This window comes from Stegostoma tigrinum, chromosome 40, assembly GCF_030684315.1.
Source record: "Stegostoma tigrinum isolate sSteTig4 chromosome 40, sSteTig4.hap1, whole genome shotgun sequence".
NCBI classification, from domain to species: Eukaryota; Metazoa; Chordata; class Chondrichthyes; order Orectolobiformes; family Stegostomatidae; genus Stegostoma; species Stegostoma tigrinum.
The window spans coordinates 4,989,390-5,009,567 of NC_081393.1; the positions used below are offsets into that span (position 1 = coordinate 4,989,390).

General features: G+C 47.8%; 1 protein-coding gene across 1 annotated transcript; it reads left to right on the forward strand.

The window, feature by feature from the left end:
- Nucleotides 1–886: 886 nt before the first annotated feature.
- LOC125447954 (matrix metalloproteinase-21-like) lies at nt 887–17,657 on the forward strand. Its single transcript, XM_048522779.2, has 7 exons — nt 887–1,033; nt 3,563–4,181; nt 6,722–6,861; nt 10,431–10,572; nt 12,312–12,569; nt 13,469–13,641; nt 17,361–17,657. Exons 1-7 carry the CDS (start codon nt 887–889, stop codon nt 17,655–17,657), a joined length of 1,776 nt encoding a protein of 591 aa, XP_048378736.2.
- The last annotated feature ends 2,521 nt before the right edge of the window (nt 17,658–20,178 follow it).

Below are 20,178 nucleotides of genomic sequence, written 5' to 3' on the forward strand. Positions count from 1 at the left end.
GGTCCTGCTGGGCTGAATAGCCTGATCCTACACTGTAGGGGAGTCTTTGAGTCTTCTCTCAGAGGGTGGTCTGACTTTCGCAACTCTCTGCCTTGGAGGAGGCAACTTCATTGAATAAACTTAAAATAGCAATGGATGGAATCTCCTGAGGGAGGAGAGTTAAAGGTTATTGGTGGGGGCGGAGTGGGGGGGGGGGGCGATGCAAATGGTGGTACTGAGATGGGAAGGTGCAGTTCAGAGCACAAGCAGATCAGCTGCGATCTTATTGAATGGTAGTGCAGGATCAAGGGGCTGAATAGCCTCCATCAGCTCCAAATTCATAAGTTTGTACATTCAAATTTCTCTGCTCTCTCAACCTTCCACGAATCAAAGTGATCTGTCGCAGATTGGCAGCCCCCTTGCCACAGTTTACTGAGTTGTGTATCACCAGGCCTGAGCTCCCCCACCTCTGCCCGCCTGCCTCTCATCCCTGCTTCAGATCGTCTCTGGGTCGGCTGCAGAGGAAGCACTGGCAGGTATTTGCATTTGAGGTGTCTCGGCGTTGAGAGGTCCTCGGTCAAGCTTCCTGCTCCCGGCCAGCTCCTTGTGGGATTGTGGGGGCACTACTTGCCTGCGTGCGCAAGAAAAGGGGTTTTGTCTTCAGTATTGCCGGCTGGAGAGGAAAAGACGGGGGCTGGACGGTTGCAATTTGAGAAGCTCGGCCACGCTTGCTGGAGCTGCTGGAACTGGAGCGTGGCATGCAGCGCCAACATTTGGCACTGACCACGCACAGGAACTGGGTCGATCTATAAAAGGGGGCATAGAAAGAGAGAGAAGAGAAAGGCAACCTACAGGTCCCAGCTGCACCTTGTTTACAGTCTCAGAGAGAGAGAGAGAGAGGCCAGCAATGCAGCTCCTCACTTTCTCTTCTCTGCTGGCCTGCTTCTTCTGCCACTTGAGCACGCAGGAGAGAGTCTTTCACGAGAGGGATCATTCTGACATGAAAGTGGCTCCTCATCAAGCTCCCATGATCGACAGCCAGCAATCTGCCCAGGTAACAGCCTGCCTTTGAATTCTCCACTTTGGAGAGGCGAGGGATCAGACAGTCAAAGAGTTGTAGAGCACAGAAACAGAAGTGAGCACGTTACCTTCTCATCCTATTGATCAGTTCTAGGCAAGATCAACTGGTGAACTGCAGAGGCCATAATAGCGAGGGATTCAGATGCTGAAGATACTGAAATAGCGAGGGATTCAGATGCTGAAGATGCTGTAATAGCGAGGGATTCAGATGCTGAAGAATCTGTAATAGCGAGGGATTCAGATGGTGAAGATACTGTAATAGCGAGGGATTCAGATGCTGAAGATGCTGTAATAGCGAGGGATTCAGATGCTGAAGATACTGTAATAGCGAGGGATTCAGATGCTGGAGATGCTGTAATAGCGAGGGATTCAGATGGTGAAGATACTGTAATAGCGAGGGATTCAGATGCTGAAGAATCTGTAATAGCGAGGGATTCAGATGGTGAAGATACTGTAATAGCGAGGGATTCAGATGCTGAAGATGCTGTAATAGCGAGGGATTCAGATGGTGAAGAAGCTGTAATAACGAGGGATTCAGATGGTGAAGATACTGTAATAGCGAGGGATTCAGATGCTGAAGATGCTGTAATAGCGAGGGATTCAGATGCTGAAAATGCTGTAATAGCGAGGGATTCAGATGCTGAAGATACTGTAATAGTGAGGGATTCAGATGCTGAAAATGCTGTAATAGTGAGGGATTCAGATGCTGAAGATGCTGTAATAGCGAGGGATTCAGATGCTGAAGATACTGTAATAGTGAGGGATTTGGATGCTGAAAATGCTGTAATAGCGAGGGATTCAGATGCTGAAGATGCTGTAATAGCGAGGGATTCAGATGCTGAAGATACTGTAATAGCGAGGGATTCAGATGCTGAAGATACTGTAATAGTGAGGGATTCGGATGCTGAAAATGCTGTAATAGTGAGGGATTCAGATGCTGAAGATGCTGTAATAGTGAGGGATTCAGATGCTGAAGATGCTGTAATAGCGAGGGATTCAGATGCTAACGAGGCTGTAATAGCGAGGGATTCAGATGGCGAAGATACTGTAATAGCGAGGGATTCAGATGGTGAAGATACTGTAATGGCGAGGGATTCAGGCGCTGAAGATGCTGTAATAGCGAGGGATTCAGATGCTGAAGATACTGTAATAGCGAAGGATTCAGATGGTGAAGATACTGTAATAGCGAGGGATTCAGATGCTGAAGATGCTGTAATAGCAAGGGATTCAGATGCTGAACATACTGTAATAGCGAGGGATTCAGATGCTGAAGATACTGTAATAGCGAGGGATTCAGATGGTGAAGATACTGTAATAGCGAGGGATTCAGATGGTGAAGATGCTGTAATAGTGAGGGATTCCGATGGTGAAGATACTGTAATAGCGAGGGATTCAGATGCTGAAGATACTGTAATAGTGAGGGATTCCGATGGTGAAGATACTGTAATAGCGAGGGATTCAGATGCTGAAGATACTGTAATAGTGAGGGATTCAGATGGTGAAGATACTGTAATAGCGAGGGATTCAGATGGTGAAGATACTGTAATAGCGAGGGATTCAGATGCTGAAGATGCTTTAATAGCAAGGGATTCAGATGCTCCTGAATCCTGCAACGGCCTGGAAAGCACTTTTAGATGCACAGTGACCATATGTTATCTACAGGCAATGGTTATCCTTTTTATGAATGAACAGATTCTGCCAAATGACAGAAAAATCTTACTTGTTCAGAATTTCAGTGAAACGACTCAGAAAATGTGAACCCAAATAAAGCAAAGAACTGGCAGGGCGCTGTAAATCTGAAACGCCAAAAGAAAGTGCTGATGAAATTCATCATTTGTGGAGAGGGAGAGACAGAGAGAAAGAGAGAGAGAAAAACAGTGTGAAATATTTCGAGTCCGGTGGCCCTTCTTCAGAAATGAAACAAAAAGGCTGCCTCAAATTCACAGAATAATCTAATTATAGAATCCTTACAGTGCAGAAGAAAGTGGCCACTCGGCCCATTCAGTCTGCACTGACCCTCTGAAGAGCCCGCGACCCAGACTCCCCACAATGCTGTCACCCTGTGTAGGGTTTTGACCGTGAATAGCCAACCCAACATGGGCATTGCAGGGCAAGTTTTCTTTTAGCGTGGCCAATCTGCCCCAGTCAGGTGACAGCCTGCTTGCCTCCTAATCCCAGTCAGTGTCCCCCATTGCTCAGTTTGTGTGTTGGGCACATACTTGCGAGGTTGTTACTGCACTGTAACGGGAGGAATAAATTCCAAGCCGTTGCAGGTTATCAGAGGCTCCGAGTGCCAGTGATACCACGCAGGCAATGGTTTGTCTCAAGCCAAGACGTCCACCCCCCCACCACCAGCTCCCACTCTTGAAGGCCAAGACCCCTACATCCAATCTCTGGGTCCAGACCCTTTGCAAAAAGCAGCCAGATATTTTAACACAAAGAGGGGGTAGGTCACTGCTGTGTTCCACAATGCTTACCAACTCGTGCTTTGTGTTCTGTTCAGAAATTCCTTGCCAGGTACGGATGGATGAAGCCAATTGATTGGGAGGGTCGCTGGCTGTCAGACCCAGCCTATGAAGATCCAGCACCCCCAGACCTGAGCAGGCTCATCCAGGAGGACATCGAGGTTCCAAACCAAGCGAAACAGCAGGTGGAGAGTCCGGCCTTTACCCGGGCTCTGAAAGCGTTCCAAGGAATGACAGGGCTGCCCGTCACCGGAATCCTGGACCCAGCCACAAGAGAGGCCATGAACAGCCCCCGGTGTGGGGTGCCAGACCACGAGTCGGCCAGGGACACTGAGGGCGAGGGCAACCAGACAGCGCAGGGTCGAATGGTGAGCCACACCAAGAGGTTCTTACGCCATCTCTTCTTCCGCGGCCCGAAGGCCCGAGGGAGGAGGAGGGAGGTGGCAGATGGCAATGTCTCTGGCCTGGCGTTCCGGAAACGGAGACTGAAGTGGCGCCTGCTGAGCGAGGGTTACAGCACGCAGCTGTCGGTGCTTGAGCAGAGAGCAGCGATTCGACTGGCTTTCAGGCTGTGGAGCGAGGTCACACCCATCGACTTTGAGGAGGATCAGATGTCCCCTGCCTCACTGCTGGACATCACGCTCGCGTTTGGAACCGGTAACCCACCCCCCGCTCTTGGCACTGTCGGCCGAACGAGCCGAGGTTGGGTTTTACAAATTAGTAGCAGAAGGAGGCCATTCGGCCCTGCGCTGCCATTCACTATGCTCACAGCTGATCAGAGCTCAATTCCCTAATCTCCCCCTCCTCCCTCAATATCCAAGAGATTTCTCCTCATCTCAGCCATAACGGTGTATCCCTTATCCTTAAACTACGAGCCCGGGTTCTCGTCTCCCCGCTCCATTGGGAACTTCCTAGCCTGTCTAGTTCTGTTAGAATTTTGTAGGTTTCAATGCGCTCCTTCCTCATTCTTCTAATCTCCAGTGAATTCAATCCTAACAGAATCAATGTCTCCTCCTCCATCAGTCTTGCACCCCATCCCCCACCTCTTTCTTAGGAATCCATTTGGTCAACCTTCGTTGAACTCCCTCTTCAACAACAGCATCCTTCCTCAGATATTCCTCACCAATTGCAGCAAGACACCCCTGCTCCTCTACTCAAATGGTCTCACTGTGAAGGCTGGCGCTCAGTTTGCCTTTCTTCCTACCTACTGGACTTGCATGCTCACCTTCAGGGCTTCCAGATCCTGTTGAACATTCCCCTCCCTCAATTGACGGCTTTTAAGTGATAAGATGGCAAGTATGAAGAGTTTGCCTGACCAGTGTCTGCTGGAGCCAGTGTGAGAACAAGCTGTTCTAGATCTGGCACTATTAATTTAATGGCCTTAATGGTGAGGTGCCCACAGCTAGGAGCAAACATAACATGATGGAATTCTACAATGTGGTTGAGGAGAGAGAGGAATGCATCCAAAAGTTGTATCTTAAACAGAGAAAAAAAGAGAAATTTTAAGGACACAAATGCACAGCTGGATGATGTGAACAGGCAAATTAATTCAAGGGAATTCAAGGTCAATTGAGGTTTTAAAAACACTCCTTCTTGGGATGTAGATGTCGCTGGCTGGGACAGCATTAATTGTCTGTCCATGATTAGAGACATACAGCATGGAAACAGACCCTTCACTCCAACCAGCCCATGCTGACAATTACCCAAACTAAACTCGTCCCACCTGCCTGCGCTTGGCCCATCTCCCTCCAAACCTTGATAATAAAATATGAGGCTGGATGAACACAGCAGGCCCAGCAGCATCTCAGGAGCACAAAAGCTGACGTTTCGGGCCTAGACCCTTCATCAGAGAGGGGATGGGGTGAGGGTTCTGGAATAAATAAGGACTCTGATGAAGGGTCTAGGCCCGAAACGTCAGCTTTTGTGCTCCTGAGATGCTGCTTGGCCTGCTGTGTTCATCCAGCCCCACATTTTATTATCTTGGATTCTCCAGCATCTGCAGTTCACATTATCACTGATACAATTCTCCCTTCAAACCTTGCTTATTCACGTCCTTATCTAAGTGCCTTTTAGACATTGTGACTGTACCCACATCCATCACTCCCACTGGAAGTTTGTTCAACCCAGAAACACGCTCTTGTGTAAAAATCATTGGCCCCTCAAATCCTTTTGAAACTTTCTCCTCTTACCTTAAAAATATGAAATCCACAACCCCAAGGAAAAGACCCCTGTTGTTCACCTTATTTATACCCCTCACGATTTTATAAACCTCTATAAGGTCACCTGTCAACATCCTATACTTCAGTGAAAACTGTCCCAGCCGGTCCAGGATAACAAGCTGTGGTGCTGGATGAACACAGCAGGCCAAGCAGCATCTGAGGAACACAAAAGCTTTTCTGATGAATGGTCTAAGCCTGAAACATCAGCTTTTGTGCTCCTCAGATGCTGCTTGACCTGCTGTGCTCGCCCAGCTCTACACCTTGTTATCTCAGATTCTCCAGCATCTGCAGTTCCCATTATCTCTCACCGCAGCCTCTCCTTACAGTCAAACCCTCCAGTCTTGGCAGCATTCTGGGAAATCTGTTCAGTACCCTCCCCGTTGAATAATATCCTTCTTATAACAGGGTGGCTGGAACTACACTCCAGAAGAGGCCTCACTAACATCCCGTACAACCTCAAAATGACGCCCCAACTCTGATATGCACAGGTCTGAGCAATGAATAAAGTCACTAAGCACCTCCTTAAACACCCTAACTACAGCCAAGATGAAGTGTGGTCACGGTGGAATTTTACTCAGCTGCATACAAAATGCCACCTGATAACCTCGATGTTATGTCCGCTTGCAAAAGTAACAAGAATGAGAGAACACAGATGTGAAGCGATGTGCAAATGGTGCTGCAAGGAGAAAAGCCTTCCGTCACCCTGAGAATAGTTAGGGTCCAGAATGCACTGCCAGGAAATGTGGTGGAGGTAGGTTGGATTGAGGATGGGTATTGGAGGTTTTGTTTAAAATACAGGGAGAAACAGGTAGCAGACTGGCTCTGGATGATAGAGTTGTACAAGGTAACAGAGCTGGTGTCCCCAGGGTGGGCTGAATGGCTTCCTTCTGCATTAAGACTGGGTTGTCACCGCTGAATCCCAAGGTGCGGTGGCGTTTTCTTTCAGTGAACGGAATCACATCTTGACTTCTTCCTCAGGACGGCACTTGGGCTGCTCGCAAGCGTTTGACGGAGCTGGGCAAGAGGTGGCACACTCCTGGCAGCGTGGAGCCATTCACTTTGACGACGACGAACATTTCACAGCAGCGAGTAACAACCAGGGCATCAGCCTGCTCAGGGTAAGCCGCAGGGTTGGCCGCCCCACATCGACGGTGAGACAGGGCAGAAAGCAAGTTATCCTCGACTGCCGCTTATCCTTCCTCCCACCCGCAGCCCTCTCCTGAACCTCATTGCAGGGGCTGGGGCAGAAGATTACACTCTGAGTCTCGTAGTCCATGTAATAAGTGAGCCATAATCACCCCGCCCCCCTCCCTACAGTGAGTGACTCCATCTATTTCTCTGGCAACAGGGTGGCATTAATTGAGTGTCCTCCCAAGCTTGGTATCACACTGGTCCCTGAGATGAACTTTTGATCTCCAATCCTCAAAATAACCTACTTCCACCTCTGTAACAGTGCCCAACATCACCCCATTTCAGCTCCTTCACTGCCGAAACTCACCATAACACCTCACTTTCTCCAGAACTCAAACATTCTTCCTGGTGGGTTTCCATGTTCCACCAATGTTGAGCGGCCCCAGAACTCTGTTGGCCGTCACTGAACTGGCAGTTTTGCTACCACTCGCTGTGCTCGCCCTCCAACACAACCACATCTCATTTTAAAGTTCACATCCACACATGGCCTCACCCACCCTCCCTATCTCAGTCATCTCGTGCAGCCCTACAACCCTCTGAAATCACTTCATTCCCCTCAGTCTGGCCTCTTCAACTTGGAAGGCAGGCAAGATCCCCCCGCTACTCACTTTCCGATGCATGGGGCTGGCCAGGGATCAAGTGTGGCAATCTGGTGAGCTCGTGGTTACTGTGTGTCCTGTTGGCTGACAGTTGTCTTATGTTACAAAAATACTTCAGTGCATAGAAAGTGTTTATGTAAACCCTCCCAAAGTCTGCAAGGTACAGTGACAAAGCAAGTCATTTTTGACCAGTTATCCCCCAGAGTTATGTTTACAGTTCCAGTCACCACATTACAGGAATGACATTGTTGTTCTCAGGAGAGAGTACAGCAGATGCTGACAAGAATGTTCGATAACAAGGAGTGGAGCTGGATGAACACAGCGGGCCAAGCAGCATCAGAGGAGTGGGAAAGCTGGTGTTCTGGGTCTGGACCTTCTTCGGAAATGGAGGAATGGAAAGGGACTCCGAAATAAATTTTGGGGGGGGGGTTGCAGTGACAGAAGGTGGATAGTGGGGCAGATAGGTAGAGAGAAGATGGATGGGTCATGGAGGTGAGAATGGAGCCAGTAATGGTGAGTGCAGGTAGGGAGTCGGGATGGGGGTAGGTCAGTGGGAAGGGAGGGGTGGGTAGGTGAGAGGGAGAATGGACAGGTCACGGAGGCGAGGATGAGGCTAGTGGGTGGGAAGTTGGGGTGGGGTTTGGTCAGTGAGGTGGGGGGAGTGAATAGGTGGGAGAAAAGACAGACAGGTCAGGGAGGCGGGGACGAGCTGGGCTGGTTTCGGGATGCAGTGGGGGAAGGGGAGATTTTGAAGCTTGTGAAGGCCACATTGATACCATTGGGCTGCAGGGTTCCCAAGTGGAATATGAGGTTGTGTTCCTCCAGCCTTCGGGTGGCATCATTGTGGCACTGCAGGAGGCCCAGCATGGACAGTGATAATGGGAACTGCAGATGCTGGAGAATCCAAGATAATAAAATGTGAGGCTGGATGAACACAGCAGACCCAGCAGCATCTCAGGAGCACAAAAGCTAGACCCTTCATCAGAGAGGGGGATGGGGTGAGGGTTCTGGAATAAATAGGGAGAGAGGGGGAGGCGGACCGAAGATGGAGAGAAAAGAAGATAGGTGGAGAGGAGAGTATAGGTGGGGAGCTAGGGAGGGGATAGGTCAGTCCAGGGAAGACGGACAGGTCAAGGAGGTGGGATGAGGTTAGTAGGTAGGAAATGGAGGTGCGGCCTGGGGTGGGAGGAAGGGATGGGTGAGAGGAAGAACCGGTTAGGGAGGCAGAGACAGGCTGGACTGGTTTTGGGATGCAGTAGGTGGAGGGGACGAACTGGGCTGGTTTTGGGATGCGGTGGGGGAAGGGGAGATTTTGAAGCTGGTGAAGCCTGCTGTGTTCATCCAGCCTCACATTTTATTGACCAGGATGGACATGTCGTCCAAGGAGTGGGAGGGGGAGGTGAAGTGGTTCGCTACTGGGAGGTGTTGTCGTTTGTCGTGAACCGAGCGTGGGTGCTCCACAAAGTGGTCTCCAAGCCTCTGCTTGGTTTCCCAGATGGAGGTCACATCGGGAACAACGGATACAATATACCACATTAGCAGATGTGCAGGTGAACAACGCATTAGGCTGGGGTTGTTTTACTTAGAGTAGATCAGGCTATTTATGGTGTAGGAATTATGAAGGGGCTAGATAGGGAAGACCCGTTTCACCTGGCAGAGGGTTCGATGATCAGGGCACATTTAGCTCAGTTGAAGGATTAGAGGGGAAGATGAGGGGTTTCTAGAATTTACTGCCCAGTTTGGTGATAGAGGTGAAAGCCTGAAATCCATTGAAAATGAGCCTGGATCTGCCCCGAACCCCTAGAACCTGGCATTAGAATGGGCAACCGTCTCGTTTTCACCCCAGCCAACATGGGCACGATTGGCCAAATGGCCCCTTGCTGTGCTATAGGTTTTCTATGGTATGAACTGATATTTTTCCAGGGCCAAATACAAATCTGATCTTGCTGTCTTAGCTGAACAGATATCACGCGCCCCCACCCACCCCCTCCCAGCCCCTCACTGCTGGGGTCCAAGGCATTCGCTTGCAGGTGCAGCCCAAATCATAGTAAGATGAAATGACACAGGAGACAGGACTTGGGGTGGAACAGGGACTGTGGTAGGGGGAGTAGATTCACTCGAAGAGGAGCAGGGAGGAAGAATGTCCCTCACATGGTCAGGCAAGCTGAGGTGAGGCTTATCTCCTTAAAGCAGAGAAACAGAGGAAGAGATCCAGTCATGGAGTTTGAAGTGATAAGGGATTGGGAGGAGATAATGGGAACTGCAGATGCTGGAGAATTCCAAGATAATAAAATGTGAGGCTGGAAGAACACAGCAGGCCCAGCAGCATCTCAGGAGCACAAAAGCTGACGTTTCGGGCCTAGACCCTACACTCTCTCCACCTATCTTCTTTACTCTCCATCTTCGGTCCGCCTCCCCCTCTCTCCCTATTTATTCCAGAACCCTCTCCCCCTCCCCCTTTTCTGATGAAGGGTCTAGGCCTGAAACGTCAGCTTTTGTGCTCCTGAGATGCTGCTTGGCCTGCTGTGTTCATCCAGCCTCACATTTTATTATCTTGTGATTGGGAGGAAGTTGTTCTGGGAGCAGCTTGGTCATTAGAGGGAACTGGTACTTGGTAAAGAGAAGGATAAGGAACGGTGAGAAAGAATATTTCTCCCCCAGCCTCCCACCCCACCAAACATCAATCCATAATCTGGAAAGCAGCGCCCCATGTGAACAATTGCAGCGGTAGCTTCCAACAGGCTATGTACACATGCTTCACAAACACATTTGTAGAGACCAGGGCTGTGAAACTCATGAGAAGTTATCAGAGAGCTCTCACAGCTCTCTACCTGCGCCAAGTTCCCGGGATAATGTAGACTAACCACCGTCTGTGCGGTTTTTTTTCCCACTTGTAGGTGGCCGTGCATGAGGTGGGCCACGTCCTGGGGCTGCCGCACACATACAGCAGGGGGTCAATTATGCAGCCCAACTACAGTGCCGTGGGCAAAGGCACTGAGCTCGACTGGACAGACAGGAAGGCCATTCAGCAACTGTATGGTAAGCGTCTTGGTTGTGTTGGGGGCATGTTTGCTCCATGCATTGGATTTGGTGTCCACAATGATAAATCAGACCAAAAAAAACATTCATTTTTGGCACTCCGGCATTGCCGGTGAGGCCAATGTTTATCGCCAATTAGACAGTGAGCCACATCCCTGGACCTCTGCTGGCCCTGGTGGTGAAAGTTCGCCCTGCGTGGTGGGAGACCTCAAGGGCCCACATCGTTGGGAGAGACGGCTGTGACAGGAGGAGTTGGTCTGACACTGGTCATAAGAAGCACAATCCACTGGCTCAATTCTCTGACCATTCAGATAGAATCCCGATAGCATGGAAGCAGGCCATTGATTCCACAGTGATCCTCACAAAAGCATCCCACCCAATCCCTAAAACCCTGCATTTCCCACCGCCAACCCAGCCAGTCTGCACATCCCTGGACAACTTAGCATGGCCAATCCATCCTCACCTGTACATCTTTGGATTGTGGGAGGAAACCCATTCAGAAACAGGGAGTACATGCAAACTCCACGTAGACAGCTGCCCGAGAGGGGCAATTGAACCCAGATCCCTGGCGTCTGTGAGGCAGCAAAGCTCGCCGCTGAGCCACTGTGCTCCATAAAGGCCTGGAGGGTGGAGCTGTGATCTGGTTGCTGGCATCTCAAAATCTTATACGCGAGAAGATAAATGTTTTTGAACAGAGCCCAAGGCCGCAATTTTCATGAGATTGTTATTTCGGTTCACGACAGTTCCTAAAATTCACCCGCACTGATTCTGAGCTTCCTAAATTTATATGATCGATTCTGACTCAGTTTACCACTAATGGTTGAATCCATCACTATTCCTTCATTCCGTGAGATCTCTGGCATCCCTCCAGACAAAGGCCAGGAGTTTTTCAGGTCAGGGGACGGAAGTGGCAAAAATAGATGAGGTGCATGGGAAGGTCAATAAATTCCCAAGTCCCACTGATCTCCTTCTCTCAACCATTTTCTGAATCTGAAATTTAAAAAGATTCCCCCATACAAGTCCCAAAGACCACAAGTCGTTAAAAACCATGAGACGTCGGCCATTCAGCCCATCAAGTCTGGTCTGCCATTCAATGGCTGATCTGATATAACTCGCCACTTTCCTGCCTTGACCCTGTAACTCATGATTCTCTTATAAAAGAAAATCAACACAGGTGGATAAAGCCACTATTCATGGGACGTGGGTGTGGTGACCGGACAAGCATCAATTGGCCAGAAGGCAGTTTAGAGTCAAAGGCTTGGCTGTGGATCTGGAGTCACATGTAAGCCAGACTGGGTAGAGACTTCCCTCTCTACAAAAGGACTTGAGTGAATCAGATGAGTTTTTACAACAATTGAAAACGGTACATGATCATCAGTAGGCCGGCTCTCCATTCCAGGATTTTACTCAACTCGAGTTTCCTCAACTGCCACGGGGGAATTCCAGCCCAGATCCCTGGAATATTGGCCCAGGGGTTCTGGAGTGTTAATCTGCAGACATTAATACTGCCTGACTTTGATATATTGAATGACCAGCCTCCACAACCCGCTGTGCTAAAAGAATTGCACACATTGACTGCCCCCGACTAGAAATTCATCATCTCTGTCTAAAAATGTGCGACCCCCCTCCCCAGCTTCTACTGGGATTATGTCATCTGGCCCTACACTCCAGTCCTCTTCAGTTTTCCTTCTCTGAGGACATTTTACATCATCCGGCTTTGTTCTCCTCTCCCCGGGCAGGGGTCTGCGAGGGTCCGTTTGACACCGTGTTTGACTGGGTTCGACGTGAGAGGGGTCAGGATGGCAAGGTGACGCTGGCTTTCAACACTTACTTCTTCCGAGACAGCTGGTTCTGGATGTACGAGAACAGGAACAATCGCACGCGGTATGGTGACCCGCTGCCCATCTGCAGTGGTTGGCATGGCATTCCCACAGCGAGAATCGACGCCTTCGTTCACGTCTGTACCTGGCCTAAGGACGCCTCTTACTTCTTCAAAGGTAGCAAAGCAAACGTTTCGGTAAATTTCTGAGCCTGCACCTTGGGCCTAGTCGAGGCTTTCTTGCAAGCTTGCTGCATGCCACCCTCTAGCAACACGACCAGGCAGCATTTTGTTTATTGCAAAAGAGTGCTTTTTAAAAGAAAAAAAGGTGCTTTGACAGGAAAAAAACTTGGCAACGTGTTGCAGATTGGATGAACTTTTGGTCAAAGTAAACATGTTCAGAGGGAAATGTCAGCAGTGAACCAGTGCATAATTGGATTTTAAGTGTTTCCAACATCACGGAATCACACAATTGATTGGGTGCACTAGGCCCGTCGTGCCCGCTATCACCTCGTGGCAATCTCCTGCCATTTCCCCATGTCCTTATGCATCATTTTTTTATCCAAATAACCATCCAATACCCCTCTTGACTGCCTCCACCATATTCCCAGGCACTGTGTTCCACACCCGAACTACTCACTGTGTAAAAAGGACTGTTCTCTCATCTCACAGCCGCCTTGCTAGCACATCACTTGAAAGATGACTTCAAATGCAAGCAGGGCACTTTGCGACTCATTACGCAACAGTTCCAATTCAGTATGAGGCCACTCGGCCCATCGTGCCCACACTGGTTCCCCAGAAGAGCAGTTCTCCAAAAGCCATGTCTTCTCCTGCCATCGCCCTGTCACTGCTGCCCATCCCTTCCTTCTGAAACAACCATCTCGACAGAATCCAGAAACTCAGTGTGCACACATCTCGTGGCCAGATGACAGACGGAAGCAAAATTGCAAGTTATTACAGCTACGGACAGAAAATGAGTAAGCTTTGGGGACAAGAAGTGTGCATCCTTCCTGTGTCTTTGTAAAGATTGACAAACACAGGCGTTAATCTTATCATCTGTTTGCACTTTTCTGATAGGCACTCGCTATTGGAGATATGACAATTTCAATGACCGTGCATACCCAGAGGATTCGCATGGTGTCAGGTATCCCAAGCTCATCTCCAGTGGATTCCCTGGTATTTCTGGGCCCATCAACGCGGCTTTCTTTGACAGACGTGACCAATGCATCTACTTCTTCAAAAACAACCAGGTGAGCATCCCTTTCGTGTACAATTGAGGCACGCACACATTGCTTCACTATCTATTGTCAGAGAACACGACATCTCCTCCCAACCTTGCTCCAAAGCTGTTTTCAGAACTTCCACAAGATCGAGTCTGGAATACGCCAATACTTATGTGTCATCCTTCCCATCAAATAATTATTTGGGGAAAATAAATGTTGTTGCATTAAGGGCACAACTGATTTTTTTTTGTAACATAAGCTGAGCCACATGCTCTGTTCAACTGCAGCAGGCAACATCTGGACGGACTGACACACCTATAAATGTGAGCCAATGGAAATCTCCATTCAAAAAAAAAGGGAGCAACTCAAGAGATACAATGTCCACAAGTTGGACTGACAGAAGACAATTCAGAAAACCCTTCCCACATCTGTTTAGCTGATGGCACTGAGGTCAATGAAGCAACAGCCGACCCAATTGTCCCAACGTAACATGGATAACATCTAGCCTTGGGCTCAGAAGAAGCAGAGCATTTGCACTGACCAATAAGACCATAAGATAGGATCAGAACTGTCTATTGAGTCTGCTCCATCATTTGATCAGGGCTGACATGCTTCTCAATCCCATTCTCCTGCCTTCTCCCCGTGACCTTTGATCCCCTCACTGATTAAGAACCTCTCTATCTCTGTCTAAAATACACTCAATGGCTTAGCCTCTGCTGCCTTTTGCAGCATGAGTTCCACAGATTACCAACATCTGGCTGAAGACATTCCTCCCCTTCTCAGTTCCAAAGGGTCATCTCTTCACACTGAGGCTGAGTCCTCGGGCCCTACTCTCTCTCACTGGTGGAAACATTTTCCCCATGTCAGCTCTATCCAGGCCTCTCAGTATTCTGTAAGTCCCAATCAGATCCCACCACATCCTTCTGAACGCCAACAAGTACAGAGCCAGAATCCTCAATGATTCCTCATGTGACGAGCCCTTCATCCCTGTGATCACTCACGTGAATTTCATCTGGACCCCTCTCAACAATAGCGCATCCTCCCTTCGATACGAGACCCAAAACTACTCACAATATTCCAAATTTGGTTTGGGCAGAGCCTTGTACAGCCTCAACATTGCATTTCCCTTCCTCATTGCCAACTGAACCTGCTAGTTAACAGGGAGAGAATCATGAATTGGGACCACCAAGTTACTTTGCACTTCAGATTTCCAAAGCCTTTCCCCATTCAGAAAATTGTATATGCTTCCAATCTTCCAATCATAGTGCAGAACTATCTTTCCCACACTTTCCCACATTGTATTCCATCTCTCATTTCCTTGTCCACTTGCTTCCCCAACATTACCTGTTCCCCAACCTGTCATTATGTCATCAGCAAACTTAGCAACAATGCCCTCGTTTTCTTCATTGGATCATATATGTTTAATATCGGGGAAGTGATGGTCTAGTAGTATTATCACTGGACTGTTAATCCAGGGACATAGACATCGTTCTGTGGTCTTGGCTTCAAATCCCACTGCGGCAGATGGTGGAATTTGAATTCAACAAAAATATCTGGAATTAGGAAATTAAGAATTAAGAAATTAGAATTAAGAATCTAATGATGACCACAAATCTATTGTCGATTGTCAGAAAAACCCACCTGGTTCACCAATGTCCTTAAGGGAAGGAAACTGCCACCCTTATCTGGTCTGGCCTACATGTGACTCCAGACCCACAGCAATGTGGCTGACTCTTAACTAGCCTCTGGGCAATTAGGGGTGGGAATAAATGCTGGCCAAATTAATGACGCCCTCATCCTGTCAATTAATTAAAAAAAACACAACAATTTGGAATAGTTTGATAAAAGTAAATGGCTAGCTAGGCCAATTCAGAAGAACGTTGAGCATCAATTGTTGTTTTAGGATTGGAGTTACATGTCCATAAACCAGATGGGTAAGGGCAGCAGGTTACCAGTCCAGTGTTGGCTAGTACACTCACCTCTGCCCCCGACTCTCTCAAGGTTCCGGTATGCTGCTGATGTCTTCCACCATGAAGGCTGATGCAAAGTTTCTGTCCTGTTCATCATTTGTTCCTCATTCCTACCTCTCCAGCCTTGTATTACAATGGTGAAATCTCCACTCTTGCCTCTCTCTTATCTTTGATACATCTGTTATGCTACTAGCTGGCTTCCCCTCATATTTCATGTTCTCTCGCCTTGCTGCTTTTTTTTTGGTTATCCTCTGCTGGCTGTTAAATGCTTCCTAAGGGTCTGGCGTCCCACTTATCCTCACCATCTTGTGGGCTTTTCTTATGCTTTTACGCTGTCCCTGACTTCCCTTGTCAGCCATGGTTGACTCGACATCCCTGGAATAACTGCATGACTGATCCAACATTCTTCATGTCCACTCTCTTGCATTTTCCCGATAACCTCAATTCCTTGACTGGTCAAGAATCCACCTTTGACTTAAATATACAGAAGGGTTCTGCCCCCACAAATATAGGCTGCAAAGAATACCAAAGACTCTAAACCCTCTCAGAAATAAAATTTCTCATCACTTCAGTCTTAAATTGGCACACTGTCATTCTGAGGGAAGCACCCTCTCAGCATTTATCCTGTCAAGACTCTTAATAAAGCTTTCTGTTTCAATGAGATCACCTCTCACTCTCAACTCCAGTGAGCAGAGTTATAACATGTTTAGCTTTTGCTCATTAGACAATCCCTCTATATCAGAAATCGTCTGAGTGAACCTTCTCTAAACTGCCTCCAAATAAATGACATTTCCTTTAATTAGGGAAACAAAACTGCTCACAATACTTCATATGGTCTCACCAGCACCTTGTCCAGTTTCAGTAAGACATCCCTGCTCTTATATTCCAACCCTCTTGAATTAAGGGCCAACATTCCATTCGCTTTCCTGATTCCCCGCTGCCCCTGTGTGTTAGCTTTTGGTGTTTTGTGCACAAGTTGCATAGTTCCTTGAAAGTTGAGTCACAGGTAGGCAGGATCATGGAAAAGGCATTTGGTATGTTTGTCTTCATTCGTCAGTACGTTGAGTATAGGAGTTGGGAGGTCATGTTGCAGCTGTACAGGACATTGGTTAGACCACTTTTGGGATACTGCGTTCAGTTCTGGTCTTCCTGCTATAGGAACTGTGGTGTGAAACTCAAAAGGGTTTGGAAAAGATTTACAAGGATGCTGCCAGGGTTGGAGGGTTTGAGCCATAGGGAGAGGCTGAATAGGCTGGGGCTATTTTCCCTGCACTGTCAGAGGTTGAGGGGTGACCCTATAGAAATTTGTAAAATCATGAGGGACATGGATAGAAGGAATAGCCAAGGTATTTTCCCAGGGGTGGGGTAGCCCAGAACTAGAGAGCATATGTTTCAGGTGAGAAGGGAAAGATTTAAATGACACCTGAGGGTCAATGTTTTTATGCAGAGGGTGCTGTGTGTATGGAATGAGCTGCCAGAAAACACCATTGCAACATTTAAATGGCTGTGTATATGAATAGGAAGGGTTTATGAGGGATATGGGCCAAATGCTGGCAAATGGGACTGGGTCAGTTTAGGATACCTGGTCGGCACGGACATGTTGGACTAAAGGATCTGCTTCCATGCCGTACAACACCATGACTGGAAGTAAACCAGGGTCCGTTTCTGCAGCTTTTCTCCATTTAGGATCTTGCCTGACTGTGAATGTGGGCTTGCTGTGTCTTCTCAGTATTTCCATCATGCGAATCTTTTCCAATCATTGTGGTCCTCCAACAGGTTACAGCATTCAATGTCAACACCAACATGAAGGTACCTGGGTATCCCAGGAGAATCACTGATGCCTTCCCGGCCCTGGTCCCTGGAGATCACCCAGTGAGCAACCTGGATGCAGCCTACTATTCCTACACCCACAGAGCCACCTTCCTGTTCAAAGGTCTTTACTTTTGGCGTGCGGTGAACAGACGTGACAGGCTTAGCAGCCCCAATCTGCCTTACAATGGTCTGCAGCCCAAGCGCAAGGTCAGCGAGCAATGGCTGGACATCTGCAATGTGCACCCCTCTGCCATTGCCTGAGGTCGGACAATGGACTCCCTCCAGGAGGGAGAGTCCAAGATGCTCCGATAGGAGAGGGAAGGTAGGGACACCAGAGAAAACAGAAAGACTTGCCTTCGAGAGGAGCGGTCAGTTTGCTTTGAGCTTTGCCCTGAACTCTCTGTGCTCCAAAACATCTGGTTGCTACCTTACAGCCAAGAGACCTGGGTTCAAGTCCCACCTGTTCCAGAGGTGTGTAATAACATCTCTGAACGAGTCAATTCAAAAATTGTTACAATAAATCCTACCCATGTCTGCAGCCACTTATAAAGCAAGCAAGCTCCTTTTTAATAAAGAAAACCAGATTCAGTAAAGGTGTGGTTAATTTTCTGAAGAAGGGTCTCAACCTGAAATCTCGGCTTTCCTGCTCCTCTGATGCTGCTATCTTCATCCAGCTCTACACTTTGCTATATCAATGAAGGTGTGACTTGTCAAATATTACTCTAACACCCAGCAGCATTCATCCTATCAGATATTTCCTCACTGCTCAGGTAGCTCATGTCCCGAATTATTATTCCAATTTTATATTTTGGAGTTGAAGAATCTCGTGTGTCCAGGTCATTGTGTGGTTGTCAACTGATTACATAATTATCCTGCAAATATTGGTATTTAATCTTTTTTGATCATATGATTTTTCAATCGTGAGGACATTGAATATTTGTAACTGAACATATGTAACAAGCAAAAATCTCACAGATTAGCATGATCCCTGAGCCCTGTCATTGTCACCTCAATTTTATTGTCACTGTGACTGCCTGCTAAATTTCTTTCCTCTGGTCATCTTGACTCAGTTGAAGCTCATTATGATTGGGGAGACGAACATTTGCATCGCGATTGCAAATATCTGGAGATACACAACACTAACGGGAATTAAAATGCCTGCAATTTCACCGGGATCTGAACAAACCCTATGTCTCTAGCCTTCAGGCTTGCAATTCATGTAGCTGATTAAATCTTGTTTTGGTGCAAGCTCCCTGCATGATAGAGACCCCACCAGATTTTGCAATTTCAAGAAAAATATAGTAGTGTGGATTCTGGAAATAAATACAGTATTGGAGAAACACAGCAGGCCTGAAATGGTCTTATGGATTCTGACATGTAGAGGCAGAAGACCATTCGGCCCATTGAGTTTGCGTCACCAGCTACTGTTCTATGTCCCAAAAGACCGCTGTGACAAAGTCATGGTATTTGTCACCTCTCCAACACATGCTACTGGCTAAGGATCGTTTGAGGTATTTTGCTGCCACCAGTCCCCCTTTTATCTTTGATGTCATAGAACGGAGAACATGCCCTTCAGCACATTGAGTCTGCGCTGAACTGCAGCAATCGCATTTTCCAGCACTTGGCCCACGGCCTCGAATGTTGTGACATTGCAAGTGCTCATGCATTAATGTTCCAAAGACAGAGAGAGCGGCATTTGCTCTTTCTTGGGCCTATCTAGTGATGAATGGGAGAGGATGCAACACTGCAGAGCACTGACTGAAGGGTCCAGACCCGAAATGTCAGCTTTTCTGCTCCTCTGGTGTTGCTTGGCCTGCTGTGTTCATCCAGCTCCACACCTTGTTACCTACCGAAGAGACTCTATTCTTGGGTAACATAAAAAGGCTTACTGAATGACAGCAGTAAATGCAACTAGTTTTGGTCAGGCATCACCCAGAGGATTTTCAGGAGCTGATGCAGACCCATCTGTCCCTCTGAAAGCTGCCCCAAAGACTGAGGGTGACATCTTGAAAATTGGTGGCACCAACATAAAATGAACATGAGCAAGATCGAAACTACAGCTTCATAGAACACCTTTCCTTTAACAATTGTTGCAAACAGAACAGACGTAGAAGCTGCTAAATTTACACAAGTTTTTACAACCATGGCTTTTCAAAGAACGTTTATGTCAGAGTGACCATCTCTTTCTTCAGCTCGAGTCTGTTTATTTTAGTTTTAATTCTCATTGCACTCTCATCCAAAGTATCAGCTTCAGCAACTACCATGGGCACTTCAAGGTCAGTCTATTTCCCTTCCATGGTAATCTGCTGATTTTTATGGAAAAAAAATCAAGATTATTAATTATGAAGCTGCTCAAGTGAAACGGGGAGCCTATGTAACTCTATCCTGATGCGCTGAAGTCAGTTCTAGAGGTGTAATCTGATCTCCTTGACTATCATTAGTGAGAAAGAGATACGTGCAGCGAGACAGAGAGAGGCCGGGATGCAGGCTGCATGGTCCCAGTCACTGTTAGTGAAGGAAATCATCCAGCTCCAATACTCCTCCACAGCTAATGAACAAGATCACTGTCAACTCTCTAAAGACCTCAGCATCTGCTCTCCTAGACAATCTACTCAATGTTTTTGAGCAGTGAAAGGGGACACAGTTGAGCACTCTGTATTGCAGACAGAAGGCCAAACAGTTGCCCATTGTAATGTGGTGACTCCCCGTTCCACCCTAACCCTAGCTCATAGTTTTACTCATCCTAACACTCGCCCACTGACCTCCCTCATAGTGACACAGC

Excerpts from the sequence above, each read along its gene's own strand:
- LOC125447954 (XM_048522779.2), top strand. The coding sequence starts at position 887 with ATGCAGCTCCTCACTTTCTCTTCTCTGCTGGCCTGCTTCTTCTGCCAC. Across the intron at positions 1,034-3,562 it reads ACAGCCAGCAATCTGCCCAG|AAATTCCTTGCCAGGTACGG; the intron begins GTAACAGCCTGC and ends TGTTCTGTTCAG. Across the intron at positions 13,642-17,360 it reads ACTTCTTCAAAAACAACCAG|GTTACAGCATTCAATGTCAA; the intron begins GTGAGCATCCCT and ends GTCCTCCAACAG.